General features: G+C 40.3%; 2 protein-coding genes across 2 annotated transcripts; one reads left to right on the forward strand and one right to left on the reverse strand.

Moving 5' to 3' along the window:
• The first annotated feature begins 3550 nt into the window (after nt 1–3550).
• Nucleotides 3551–9361, forward strand: hdc (histidine decarboxylase). The gene is made up of 12 exons (XM_065952800.1): nt 3551–3637; nt 3769–3941; nt 4026–4139; nt 5017–5139; nt 5220–5357; nt 5446–5589; nt 6417–6483; nt 6585–6747; nt 6880–6970; nt 7063–7161; nt 7276–7377; nt 7677–9361. The coding sequence occupies exons 1-12, from the start codon at nt 3610–3612 to the stop codon at nt 8448–8450; spliced, it is 2016 nt and encodes a 671-aa protein (XP_065808872.1). The 5' UTR covers nt 3551–3609; the 3' UTR covers nt 8451–9361.
• Nucleotides 8616–13427, reverse strand: LOC109987006 (long-chain fatty acid transport protein 2). The gene is made up of 10 exons (XM_020637909.3): nt 12880–13427; nt 12289–12498; nt 12029–12187; nt 11679–11803; nt 11369–11563; nt 10622–10712; nt 10321–10519; nt 9598–9695; nt 9112–9242; nt 8616–9001 (listed from the first exon to the last, which is right to left on the reverse strand). The coding sequence occupies exons 1-10, from the start codon at nt 13349–13351 to the stop codon at nt 8828–8830; spliced, it is 1854 nt and encodes a 617-aa protein (XP_020493565.2). The 5' UTR covers nt 13352–13427; the 3' UTR covers nt 8616–8827.

The following is a 13427-nucleotide window of genomic DNA, read 5'->3' on the forward strand; positions in this document are numbered from 1 at the left end:
GGCAAGCCCTCATTTACAATGACGTTGAGAGTACAATTAAAACGAATAAGAGACAAAAAAGACATAAAACAACGAAGACATAATACATAGATTATAAGACCAGAAGAATAAGCAGTAAGCAGGTAACTACAGTTAATAGTTACAGTGAACTGTGATCAGGTTTTTAAATTGACCCATGGTAACCATTGTATTGAGTTTTAATGTGTTTTGTATTGTGTTCCAGGTGTGTGCAGCACAATAGGTGAAGGATATTTTCCCAAAGTTCGTTTTTACATGTGGAACCGTTAACATTAGCCAGTCACTTGATGGAGTCTGATACTGATTATCAGCCCAGGTTAATAAAGACGTGATGTATGCTGGTAGATTACCCGCAAGTGATTTATAAATAAATAGCAGCCAATGGTGTTCACGTCTAACTGTTAGTGAAGGCCAACCAACTTTATGGTAGAGGATTGATTGATGGATTGGATTCTAAAACTCATTGACCAAAATGTTGTGATTTTGGGTTTGAACCTCCTGATGAGGAAGCAACCTTCATTTATTCATTTTCAGTAAGTGAGTGAGTGAATGAGAAAATACAATTCTGCTGGGAAAATAAAGACAGGCTGCATGTTGTCTTTTTCAGGATTGCCTTGTTAAAACTTACAAACACATCCACACTGAGCCAGTACAACCTGTCTGACTTGTTGGCTTCTTAGTGGCTCCATTACCACTTCTTTATTTAGGTTAACGGCCTTTCTCAAGGGCTCCTCATCGGCGGCACTGTGGAAATTGCAAGTTCAGCTCTGCTACTGTTCCCAGGGGACACCAAAATGAAAATGTCATAAAATAAAAATAAAGTATATATATTTCTGAATCATAAGTTCCTTCCTGTTCCATCTTTCTTCTTTTATTCACAAACGGATTCATTTGAGTCAGTCTGCTCTCAAATACGTGTCCAAATTATGTCTGACTTTGGCTTTGTTTGATCAGACCAATGTTTTCTTTCCGACAGGCTGATGTCAGGTTGTTAAATCGTCTTATTTCAATAAAAGTAACAGAACATGACCCATCAGGAAGCAATTTGACTTTGATGTCACCAGCTTCAATTGAACAATTATGCTTAAACCTGCTTTCATCAGACTCAGACCACCCAACGTAAAGTCGCACCAGGAGTACAATAGTCACAGTGTGCTCTGCTTATTTCTGTGTCTAATGCTACACACACTTGTCATTAATCTAGTCACTGCCTGCTACAATGGCTTCCTGCTTACAGCGGGATCAAACGTCTGTGCAGCAGCTATTTCTGAGATTCAAAGAACTTGTGGATTTAAGCTGTAAATCAAAGGAAGATTGTGGCTGGATTTTACAGACCACATCCCATATCCTTACAAGAGTAGAAAATAGGGGAAAACATTATTCAAGAGCGTTTCTGATAAATCATCTGCATGCAGTGTTAATACATAATTCACATACAGACTCTATATGTCCAAATTAACTGTCTTAAAATACTATTAATGTTTAAAAAAAAACCTTTTTAATCATAATGAATACAGGTTTCAAATTGCTTAAATAATCATCCTCTGGTTCTTTGTATGTTTTAATGAATGAATCCACTGCCTTCTATCAAAGTCTTTCCAGTATGACATTGGTGTGTACTTTAGGCGTTTTTTGGATTGTGGTCACATTTGGGTCCAACCATTAGTTTCCCCAGAGAAGCCCATGAGAGCGAGCACATGTCGAGCATAATGCACTGTAAACAGCACAGTGTGTGTGTGCAGGCCAGGTGCTTCTTCAGCTTCAGTCAGAGTTTAAAAGCAGAGATAACCTGTGAATTCAATGGGGTTACCTTCATCAGCTAAGTACTTATAACTGTTTGCTCATGCATTGTTCTTTTCTTCTTTTTGTACAATGTCCCCTGAACTGAAATTTGTTTCTGAGTAATCATAAACAATATACTGCTGTGCTCTAACAGTCCTCCTTTATAACTCTCAGTCAGATGAAGTAAAAAGCTGTATCAATAATGGAACAATCAGCTACATATTCCTGTTTTTTCTTTGGGAAAATGTTTCCCCATTAACAGATTCATTTATCAGTTTCCCTGCGACCATCTTAGCATATAGTTTAGCACAATGATTCGAAACAGAGAGACAAGGCCACTAAGTCTAGTTCTGACTATAGGTGACAAAATCAAGTAACGAGCACCTCACTTATAAGCAGAAAATAATTAGTTTTAATTGTAAATTAAAAAAAAAGAAAGAAGAAAAAACAGGAAGTTACTGCTCTGGGTAAAACTTCAGCACACAGCAATCTTTAACACAGAGAAATTAATTGTCTTACACTTAGTTTTATGCATGGATTAACATTTAACAAGTCACACACTAAGCTTTAGAGTTGTGATAGGCGAGTTTTGTTGCCTTTGTACAGCAGCAGACGCGTTCTCCCCTTTTCCTCGTCTAAATAAACTGCTGCTATACTCCAGTCAAATCCTCTAATCTATCTCTGAATGTAAAAAACAACTTTGCCAAAATTCTTCTTAACAAGGTCAAGTTTTTCTTAGAATAGCCTATATAAATCAAATTGTATGAACTACCTGTATTCTGTATTTGCACTGAAACAATGGGGGCCTCTTATGTTGCTGACTGTTCCATTATTGATATAGTTAACAGCTTTATAAGTTATAAAGGAGGACTGTTAGACGAGGAAAAGGGGAGAACGCGTCTGCTGCTGTGCAAAGCAAACAAAACAGTCTAACAGTCCTCCTTTATAACTCTAAGTACTGTTAGACGAGGAAAAGGGGAGAACGCGTCTGCTGCTGTGCAAAGCAAACAAAACAGCCTGCACACACACACTGTGCTGTTTACAGTGCATTATGCTCGACATGTGCTCGCTCTCATCGGCTTCTCTGGGGAAACTAATGGTTGGACCCAAATGTGACCACAATCCAAAAAACGCCTAAAGTACACACCAATGTCATACTGGAAAGACTTTGATAGAAGGCAGTGGATTCATTCATTAAAACATACAAAGAACCAGAGGATGATTATTTAAGCAATTTGAAACCTGTATTCATTATGATCACACATTCATTATCATTTTCTACTTTCATCATTTTCGCGCAGGCTGGTCTCGAACTCGTTAATTTACGAGATTATTCTCGAAATCTAACGTGATGCAAAATGTAGAAAAATAGGAAGTCATAGTATAAGCATTTGCTTTTATATTCAACATCAAAAATGACGCTAACATTTTATCCATAGAGTTAATCTGTTCAAGGTGCAGAAGGGTTGATGGCTTCATGCACAGTATATTATATGTTTATATTTCTTACCATAACATACAGTATTATTATTGTTCTACAATTGTACCATATTGCTAAGATGTCAAAAGATAAAGTGTTACCAGCTGGGTTGATATTTAGAGTCAACAGGTAATGCAACCAAAATTTGTAATGATGGAAAAAAAACATGCAAAGGTAATTTGTTGGTTCAAATGCGTCACCAGATCAGGGCGTGCTTTTCACAGAAAGGTCTATATAGTTCTGTGATCTCTGCAACTGAACACACAGAGCTTCACTGCAGCCATAGTAACACACAACTAATACACTCAAAAAGGTCTCGTCTAAAAACAATGCAGGCTGAGGAATACAACCGCAGAGGTAATACAGGTTCACTTTTACCATGTTGTCTCATTGTGTTGTTATATTTCACTGCAAATAATGAGACGTAATCAACGGACATGATGTAGATTTTAAAGACCTGAGCTGTTTCTGTGTCTGCTTCTGGTCAGGTAAGGAGCTGGTGGACTACATCACACAGTACCTGAGCTCCATCAGGGAGAGGAAGGTGATTCCAGATGTGAAGCCAGGATACATGAAGGACCTTCTTCCTGACGCCGCCCCCACAGAGCCGGAGGACTGGGAGAGCATCTTCAACGACATCGAGAGAGTCATAATGCCAGGGGTGAGTCCCTGCTGTCATCCATTATCCTGTCTGTCATTTGAAACTGTGGCAAAGAAAAGTATTTTCTCCTCTTTTTTTCTTCAGATGGTTCACTGGCAGAGCCCTCACATGCATGCCTACTTCCCAGGTCTGACCTCATGGCCCTCCATGCTCGGGGACATGCTGGCTGATGCCATCAACTGTATTGGATTCACCTGGGTAAGGGGAAAAGCCGCACTTTTTCCTCACTACACAGGGGTGTGTCCAGGATTATTTGACTGGGGTGGCTCAGCTGGGGCTCTGACTGATTCAGGGTTTGCATGGAGCGGTGGGCACGCACATGTCTGAATAGCATTTATTTACCATTTCTGTCTCCACTTATCAGATCTACTTTAACCACTGAAATTAGGGTCCGGATGAAGGAAAATCAATCCTCATGTGACTGGGCAGACAGTCAATCATAGCTTGTAGGCCAGCCCCTGAAAACTCTCCTGCCACTACTAAAGTCATATCATCTGAGTAATAGGGATATGGTAAGGTGATACAGCATATTGCTACATAATGCCTGGCAATATTGCAACTTGATTTTTTTGTGATGTCATTTGGCAGGTTTGTATTGCTAACACAAATAAGACTTTTGAGCACTTAAAAGATCGAAAAAGTCGCGCTTTTAGAGTCTACGAGAGGGTGTAGAGTCTCTAGTGGATCAGTAGAGGTCAGAAGATTACAACAAAAAACAATAAAACAATAAAAGAAAAAAAAAAAGAAGAAGATTACAAAAAGATTTTGGCCTCGTTATAAAATTTCCAGATGCTAAAGGACATTTTTGTACACACAGTACAATGTCAATAACACCTCACAAGTGTATGAATTTAACTTTGAGTGAAAAATGTCGTATTAGATAAAACAAGCAGTGACTACATTTTATTTCGGATCATAATTTGCAGTATAAAAAGGTAAATGAATCACATACACGTCTTTCACAATACTGAACAAAAACAATGTCTTGACTAAAGTATGGTTATGATACTGTGTCATCCTGCTTCTTGTCGTTCCTTCTCCCAAACAGAATACATTTTATTGTTTTATTTAACAGGCATCCAGCCCAGCTTGTACAGAACTGGAGATGAATGTGATGGACTGGTTATGTAAAGCTCTGGGCCTCCCCTTCTTCTTCCTGCACCACCATCCTGACAGCAGAGGAGGAGGAATACTACAGGTTTGACATCCCTTCACTTGTCTCTTTTAAATCTACAGTTAATGTGATAACTTGGGTTTACGATCTGTCTCTCCTATTAGAGCACCGTCAGTGAGAGCACACTGGTCGCTCTGCTGGCTGCAAGAAAGGACAAAATCTTGCAGCTTCGCGCGGAGATCGATCAGGACGTAGACGACTCAGTCCTGAATTCAAGACTGGTGGCCTATGCCTCGGACCAGGTCAGATTTACCAGCTCGTGCTAAAAACGTTTTTGTCAGTTTGATTAAATGAATGAGAGAATGATGTGATGTGTGATTTCTATTTCAGGCACATTCCTCCGTTGAGAAGGCAGGTCTGATCTCTCTGGTGAAGATCAGGTTTCTTCCCACTGATGAGCAGTTGTCTCTGAGAGGAGATATTTTAAAACAAGCCATTCAGGAGGACAGGAGGAGGGGACTGGTTCCTTTCATGGTGGGTGAAAGGTTGAGTGTGTCTTACAGAGATAAACTATTTCATATTTCAGCTTATTTCACAACCTTTATAGAGTGCTTTTGGCAGAACTTAATTTATAGTAATGCCTCTGTTGCTTTAGACATTCATTAACATTTCTATCATTTTCAACAAGGTCATGTTACCACCTAGTGGCAACAAGCAGGAAGCTTTTACAATCTCTTATCGCTGATGCATTCATGGGAAATCCAACATTTGACATTTGGAGGTCAGCTTTCAAATGGCAAAGCCTTCAGAAGAAGACATTATGATATCCACCAGTCCATCTCTACAAGCCTATGCTTGTTTACAGTCACTTATACCTGAAGGGATTTTAGCAGCTCACCTTCAAATCTATGAAGCTTCCTTAAATGTGCTAACGTGAAAGACTTGCTATATTGTTTGCTTCAGAGATTATCAGGCACATCGCACACAGTGATGAAATGTAACCTACAACACCATGTACTAAAAGTAAAATGTAAAGGTATTTTAAACTTAGTTAGAGCATGTACATTTGATGTTGATTAACAATAAATCAAATCAAGAATACATTTGTTTGCTGATAATCCTTAAGTTTATTCATGTAGTAGGAGTTAAGCAGGGCTTGCACTTGTGGAATTTAAGACTTGAGTATTGGTATTCTCTTTGCTTAAGTGTCCAAGCACTTCTTCTATGAGTGCAAAGAGCAGCATTTTCACCTTGAAATTATATTGAAATTAAGTAGAAACATTGCGGCTCGAGTTTTAAAAGAAAATTGTCAATATTAAAATGTGACTCCTTGATTTGATGATGTTGTCTCTCCTGTTCAGCTGTGTGCGACTTTAGGAACCACAGGAGTGTGTGCCTTCGACAACCTATCTGAACTGGGACCAATCTGTACGTTTTCAAATGTACTCCCTGTACCTTCTCCTTCTGCACTCCCTCTGAAGTGAAACTAATGTGGATTTACAGTAGTCGTGTTTAAATCTTTTTCCCAGGTGCTGAAGAGGGGCTGTGGCTCCATGTGGATGCTGCATACGCCGGCTCAGCGTACTTCTGTCCCGAGCTCCGCTGGTCTCTGGAGGGTATCGAATTCTCTCACTCGTTTGTTTTCAACCCGTCCAAGTGGATGTTAGTCCATTTTGACTGCACAGCTTTCTGGTGAGTAAATACCCTGAACAAATATCTCAGCTGTATTTTGAAGAGTATTTTCTCATATCCATAAATGTCCATAAATGCAAAACACATGTGAGGTTGGCTGGTTTAAATGACTTTACCCTGTTTTTTTCTCAGGGTAAAGGATAAATACAAGCTGCAACAGACGTTCAGTGTTGATCCAGTTTACCTCAGACATGATAACTCACAGGCAGCCACCGACTTTATGGTAATAAACTCTCAGTTCTTTACCAGCTTAAAGATTGAAACATCACAGTGAATCACTTCATGCAATCGCTTTTTTTTCTCCTTCATTTTCAGCATTGGCAGATTCCCCTCAGTCGACGTTTCCGTTCCCTCAAACTCTGGTTTGTTATGCGCTCATTTGGACTGAAAAACCTCCAGGCTCATATCAGACATGTAAGCTGCTTTCTCACAAACCGTTTATGGAATGAAATGAAATGTAAATAAATGTTGTTGTTTTTTTTTTTTAAATGTACAAAAACGTATACATTGTTGTTCTTTTCTTGAAAGGGAATTGAGATGGCCAAGCTTTTGGAGTCACACTTGAGGAGTGACCAAAATTTTGAGATTCCTGCAGAGAGGCACCTGGGCCTGGTGGTCTTCTGTCTGAAAGTATGAAGCACATACTTGGAGTGTCTATGCATTCAAAACATTGAGGGTTAAATTGATTTCAATCTTTATAGAGCAGTAAGTCTGCTTATCATTGTTAAGATGATCAAGGTTTTCAGTCACACCACGTCCAAAGGTGAGCATCTGAAAGAGGATAACTAGTTTATCAGGCAAACTTGAAGGTCAAAGTAATATCACGGATCATTAAATGAGCAAATAAAAAACCTTCGATGTGTGCCAATGAAAAATTCTAGTTTTCTATGGAAGAAAAGAATGACAGTGATTTATCATGTTTCTTTTAGGGAGGAAATGCTTTGACTCAGGAGCTTTTGAGGAGACTGACGCGCACAGGCAGCATGTACCTCATTCCTGCAGACATTCACACCAAACGCATCATCAGATTTACGGTGACATCACAGTTCACCACAGCCGATGACATCCTGAAGGACTGGAACCTCATCTCCAAAACAGCTTCAGTTCTTTTGGCTGAGACTAAAGCTCTGAATAAGAGAGACCAAACAAACCCAGGGACAGAAGAGGTGACAGGAGCAGGAAAAAAACAAAACTTAGACTCAGACACCCTCGGTGAGGAGGCTGCATCCAGGAAGGATGGAGCTGAGGTTGAGCTGTGGATCGACAAGGCATGGGATCGGGCGAGGAGGCCGATGCGCTCTCTTAGCTGCAACAGCGAGCCTCTGCCGTGCACTTACATCGGGCCGATGTCTAGCTACGACTTTAGAACAAGACCTATCAGTAAGGATGCTGCAGGTGCTCTCCAAACACCATCATCTGGCCCTGTGTTAAAGATCACAGAGATGCCTTCAAATGTTCTGGGAAACAAAGTCTTGAAAAAGCTGACAAAGTTCTACAGCGTGCCCAGTTTCTGCAACCAGTGGGTGCAGAGTGGCCGGCACCCGCTGTGCTGCCCTGTGAAGGTGTCACAGACGACTCAGAAACATTTGTCCTCCACCTGCAGGAAAATTAACTGCATGTCTTGTTCTCCTGTGGCTAAAACAGGTCCATCTCAGACTCAAATGGAAACTGCCAATGCACCTGCACTCCTTAAAGGGCCCTGAGAGCAGTATTAGTTTATCATCCACAGAAAGTAACTCATCTACGAGTAACAGAGAAATGTAATATTGTCTGTACTGGCTCTGAGACAGTACAACCAGTACATGACAAACTGAAGATCACAATCTATCTGTGTCACTGGTTTGAAATGACTTTGTTCATGTACAACCATCTTTTAAAAATATTTTTTACTAAAAAGCATATCAAACAAAAATTAAATCAATAGAAATGTTTTGTGTACTATCGAAGGCAAAGTGTTTTGTGGAAGTTGTTGTGCTGAACGCTCAATGAGCAGGTCAATAATAATCATCTGACATCCGGTTTCATCTAACAAATTAAATGTGTTTGGAACTGACAATCCAATAATAAACACAGGACTCATTCAGAGCCTGGTTCTTCCCTCTGCGATGGCGTCGAATATCTCCTGAGTCATGGGGACGTAACCCTTATTGTCCACTAGGTAGAACAAAGGGTCCGTCACGGCGGCCAGGTTGAAGCCCTCCTCTGCCAGCTTCCTCTTCATCTGCTTGAACGTCCCAGTTAACAGCAGGGCATTCTGCCAGGTAGTACGATAGATATGTAATGATTGCATGATAATAGAAATCTCATTCTTAATTTTTTTTTGTTAATGATGTAGATGTATGTTGGTTCAGGGTTTTTCATTACCTGTATGCGAATGAAGCGCGGTCTAGCATAGCTGGGGAGGTAGTGTTTGATGTGCTGATATGCAGCTTGGCCGTCAAAGTCCATGTTTTCTTTCAACACCAGGGCTGCCATTCCAATTCTTCCCTCATGTCCTTATCAGTCAAGGTCAAAGGGAAAAGGGTTTTATGTTCAGGATGAACTGTGTGTATGCTTCACTCTGTGGTAAACTACATGAGCATGTGCCTCAAATAAATGTTTTTGTTTCATAATATTTTCATTCTTTGTATATCTTTCCTTCATTTGCAGAATTATCATGAAACAATAGTTTATGATTCATGGTAAGAGTTATAAAGAAATAAACTCCAAACACACTCAAACATATATTGCAGTCAGATTTACAAAAATGTCCCGTTTTGGAGATGCAAATAATCATGTAAGATGGCTCTTAAAACCATTCTCCTAATGATCGAGTTATTTAAAAGTTATTGTAAATAATACAGTCATTACCTGGTACCTTCACACCATAGACATTAGCCTCCTCCACGCAGTCAACCATGAGCAAATGATCAGCCACCTCTGTGGTTGCCACGTTTTCTCCCTTCCACCTGTCGGAAAATACGATACAACGGTTCAGCTGCAATGCTTTCATTTCACAGCACTGAGGGGGAGAAAAAAGTTATTACATAGTAGAGCGGAATAAATATGAAATGGAGATTATTTATTATAGGGTGTCTGCTTTTAGCATCCTGAAAACATGTTTCAAAATAAAAGATAATTCAGTTAATAATTGATTTTTTCTTCAAGGTTCTTTTTACCCTGTGTTTGTACAAGGCTTATATACTGTTGGGCAACTAGAACAAGAACAGTCCCTGTGTAAGGAGGTTTTATAAAAAGGTTAAAATGAACACCTTAATACAGCATAGCATCAGCGTATGTCACTGATAGAGAGTCAAGTTAATCCAGTTTAGTGCATTCACCTAAATTTGTTTTCATTATTTTGTAGAGTTGAACACATTTTCCAAATAAAATATCATAATAATAATCAGTAAAGCCTGAGTTGATCAATCTTGGGATCAGGGATACTGAATAACCTTCATCTAAAAAGCTCAAACATTGTCACTGTTCATGCTTTGTTCTGACTTTAACATTCTTATCCAAATAATGTTAACCCTTTTCTAGATGTTTGCTTCTGGTCTCCATCATTGGCTCCAGTGTATTTCATCCACAGACCTGAAAGTGTCTCCGATTCGGTCTTGAAAGAAGATGAATCCCTCGTCGTCTATCCTCAGAAGGTCTCCACTGTTAAAGTAAAGGTCTCCCTTCATAAACACGTCTCTCAGCTTCTTCTTCTCTGTCTGCTGCTGGTTCTTGGCGTAGCCGACGAAGGGTGCCCTTTCACCAATTTTTGCCACCAACAAGCCGGTTTCTCCTGAGGGTGAATGCAGCGAAAAACGGGATATGAAGTAACAGATGAAACAGATGAAAAGTCTACAGAGAGCCACATTTTTGTAAAGAAGGGGGACCTTCTCACCTCTTGGGACTTCAATACAAAATCCTCTGGAGTCTTTGACCGGCTCCTCTTTCTCTGTGTCGTACCGAATGAGGGCGTATTTACAGCCCATCTGAGAAACAGATCGAATATGAAATGTATGTAAAATAGGTAAAAATGGATATAAATAATCTTGTTTTGTCCATCAATATTCACATCACATCTGTTTCTTCTATAGATTAATCATGATATTAGCATGTGTATAATCAGGAATTAACAGTTTGGCCAACTCGCAATTCATGCCATGATTTGAAACGTTTCCTTCATGACGGTCAAAACACAACAAGAAGTCAACAGAACACACATATCAAATGGTGCTGTGATGCAAAACAAGGTTCCTATATGCAGTCTTGAAATTGCAGCCCTGTCTACTGCGAGAACATAGAAATGTCGGATCACGAATCTAATCACAAAGAAGAGGTGGGATCTTACTTTAACCCTCATCGAAAATGTTTCTGAGTTGTCTTTTTTGTGAACGATACATGTGTTTTGTGTTGAGGGTTTTACAATTGTGTTTGGGAAATGTTGTCATGTTTCTGTTCAATTCTGTTCTTTGTGACACAATTTGTTTCAATGATTTTGGACCTTCACAGCCACTTACAACAATAAGCCACTTATCCACCTTGAAAAAGTAGTTTCAAAAGTCCATTTAACATTAAGTCTCATATAGATTATATACTGAGACCTGTTGACATTATGCACAACCAGCATTCATCCACAGCCTCTTACCTTGTGGAGAAAATGCTCTTTGCCAATTGCTCCAACTTTGCCAACATAGTTGACAAAACCAATGTTTCCCTCTGTGGCTCCATAAACTTCACAGATACGGATGTCCCCAAACCTCTGCAAGAATTCAGCCCAGGTGTCTGTCCTTATCCCGTTCCCCATGGCCAATCGGACTTTATGATCTCTGTCATTGTCTCTCTAGAGGAAAAGAAACAAGGTGAGTAAAACGGAACAATTTAATGGAATTGTGTGTCCCCTTGTCACTTATAAAACACACTAAAACAATATAAGGAGAGGTTGTCCTGAGGCCTACCTTTGGTGTGTTGCAGAGGTAGCGCATAATTTCTCCGATGTACTGAATAACTGTAATGTTGTACTTCCTACAGTCATTCCAGAAGTTGGAGGCTGAGAATTTACGTTTTAACACAATAGTGATGCCTAGAAATAAAGAGGCACACATCTCAGCAACACATCATCGCACACTGAGCTTAATTGCTGTTGTCACTTAATGACCTTTAAGACTCCAATATACAAATAGTACTGTGGAAATCAGAGCGGACAACTGGCTGCTATTTGAGGTCATTCAAGTTTAACCTTGAGTAAACACATCAGGATGCAGTTTGGGTGTTAATGTTTTGTAGTTTTTATGAGGCCATGAATCACCTTTCTCCATGGCTCCACAAAGTCCCATTAGGAAGCCAGCGCTGTGGTAAAGAGGAAGGTAAACGTAGACTATATCGTTGGAGCGAATGCCAACCATGGACTGAAAAAAAGATGACAGCCACAGCCTCTCGTGGTTAATAACAGCTGCCTTGGGAAGCCCTAAAAGACAGCGTCAACATTATAAGCATATTTACATTGTCATCTTTCTTACTTTCAAAAATACAGATTTGAATTCAATTTCAGAGGAGCCATTAGATTACCTGTGGTCCCTGAGGTGTAGATGTACAGCGCACGACTCGACATGTTAATGTTGGCCCTCAGCTGAGGTGACAGCGGCTGATCTGAGGCCTGCTGAATTTTGTCTGAGAAGCTTTCAATGCCCTCTACATCACAATGCTCACTGAGGATGAACACACGGACGCCCTGCTCCTTTAGGGCGGGCAACACCTCCTCTACAGCCCCCTGCAAGTCTGAGACAGAGAGCAGAGAGCGCTAGTGAAGGCTTCACAGAGGTCAATGCAGCTGCAAGAAAATCTGACATAGACATGGTTTATTCAAGGACAGTTCTAATGGAATGCATTTTTAGTAGCCTATAGCAAACCAGGTCTTCAATAACATGTGAAGACCTGTCCCTCCTGCAAAAATTGTTTTTCAACTGATATTTGAAATTCATCTGCAGGTTCCTGTGATCATATTAATGTCTCACATAGGGGGCTTTTGGAAATCCACTGTCATATTGAATTTCTTTATGCAATGCCAGACAAAAAAAAGCAAATTCATCTCAAAATCTGATAGAAGATCAATGTCTGTCTCAGTGTTTTTTTTTTTTGTTTGTTTTTTTTTTAATTTACCTTCACCGGCCACCAGGACCTTGGCTTCGCAGCAGGAGAAGCAGTGCAGCAGAGATTTGGATCTGATGTTGCAGTTCAGCAGAGAAGCTGTGCATCCCAGTTTGGCCAGTGCGAGCCAGGTCCACACAAACTGCGGCTCGTTTCCCAGGAACACCGCCACCGTGTCCCCCTCCTTCAGGTGGGCGTGCGTGGACAGAGCTCTGGCCACCTTGTTGCTCTCTTTGTCCGCCTGGCTGTAAGTGTAGGAGCTCTCCTCGAAAAGTATGAACTTCTTGTTCGGCTGCTTCGCCACTTTGTCCAGAAAACTATCCAATATACTGTAAAAAGGTTTCCGTTTTTTGAATTTGGCCATTTGCATGGCAATTTTGATCATAGCGGTGGCATAACGGAAGTCAGTAAAAACGTAACGGTTTCTCAAGTAAAGCAATAAGGGCAAAATGGCCAAAACGGAAAATAGAATGTATGCAATCATTATAGCCAGAAGAAATGAGTCAGTCCTGCCGCTGCGAGAGTCGTGCAAGGTTCAACTTTCAGCAGCAAACAACCAT

The sequence above is a fragment of the Labrus bergylta genome, chromosome 3, assembly GCF_963930695.1.
Source record: "Labrus bergylta chromosome 3, fLabBer1.1, whole genome shotgun sequence".
In the NCBI taxonomy this organism is placed as follows: domain Eukaryota; kingdom Metazoa; phylum Chordata; class Actinopteri; order Labriformes; family Labridae; genus Labrus; species Labrus bergylta.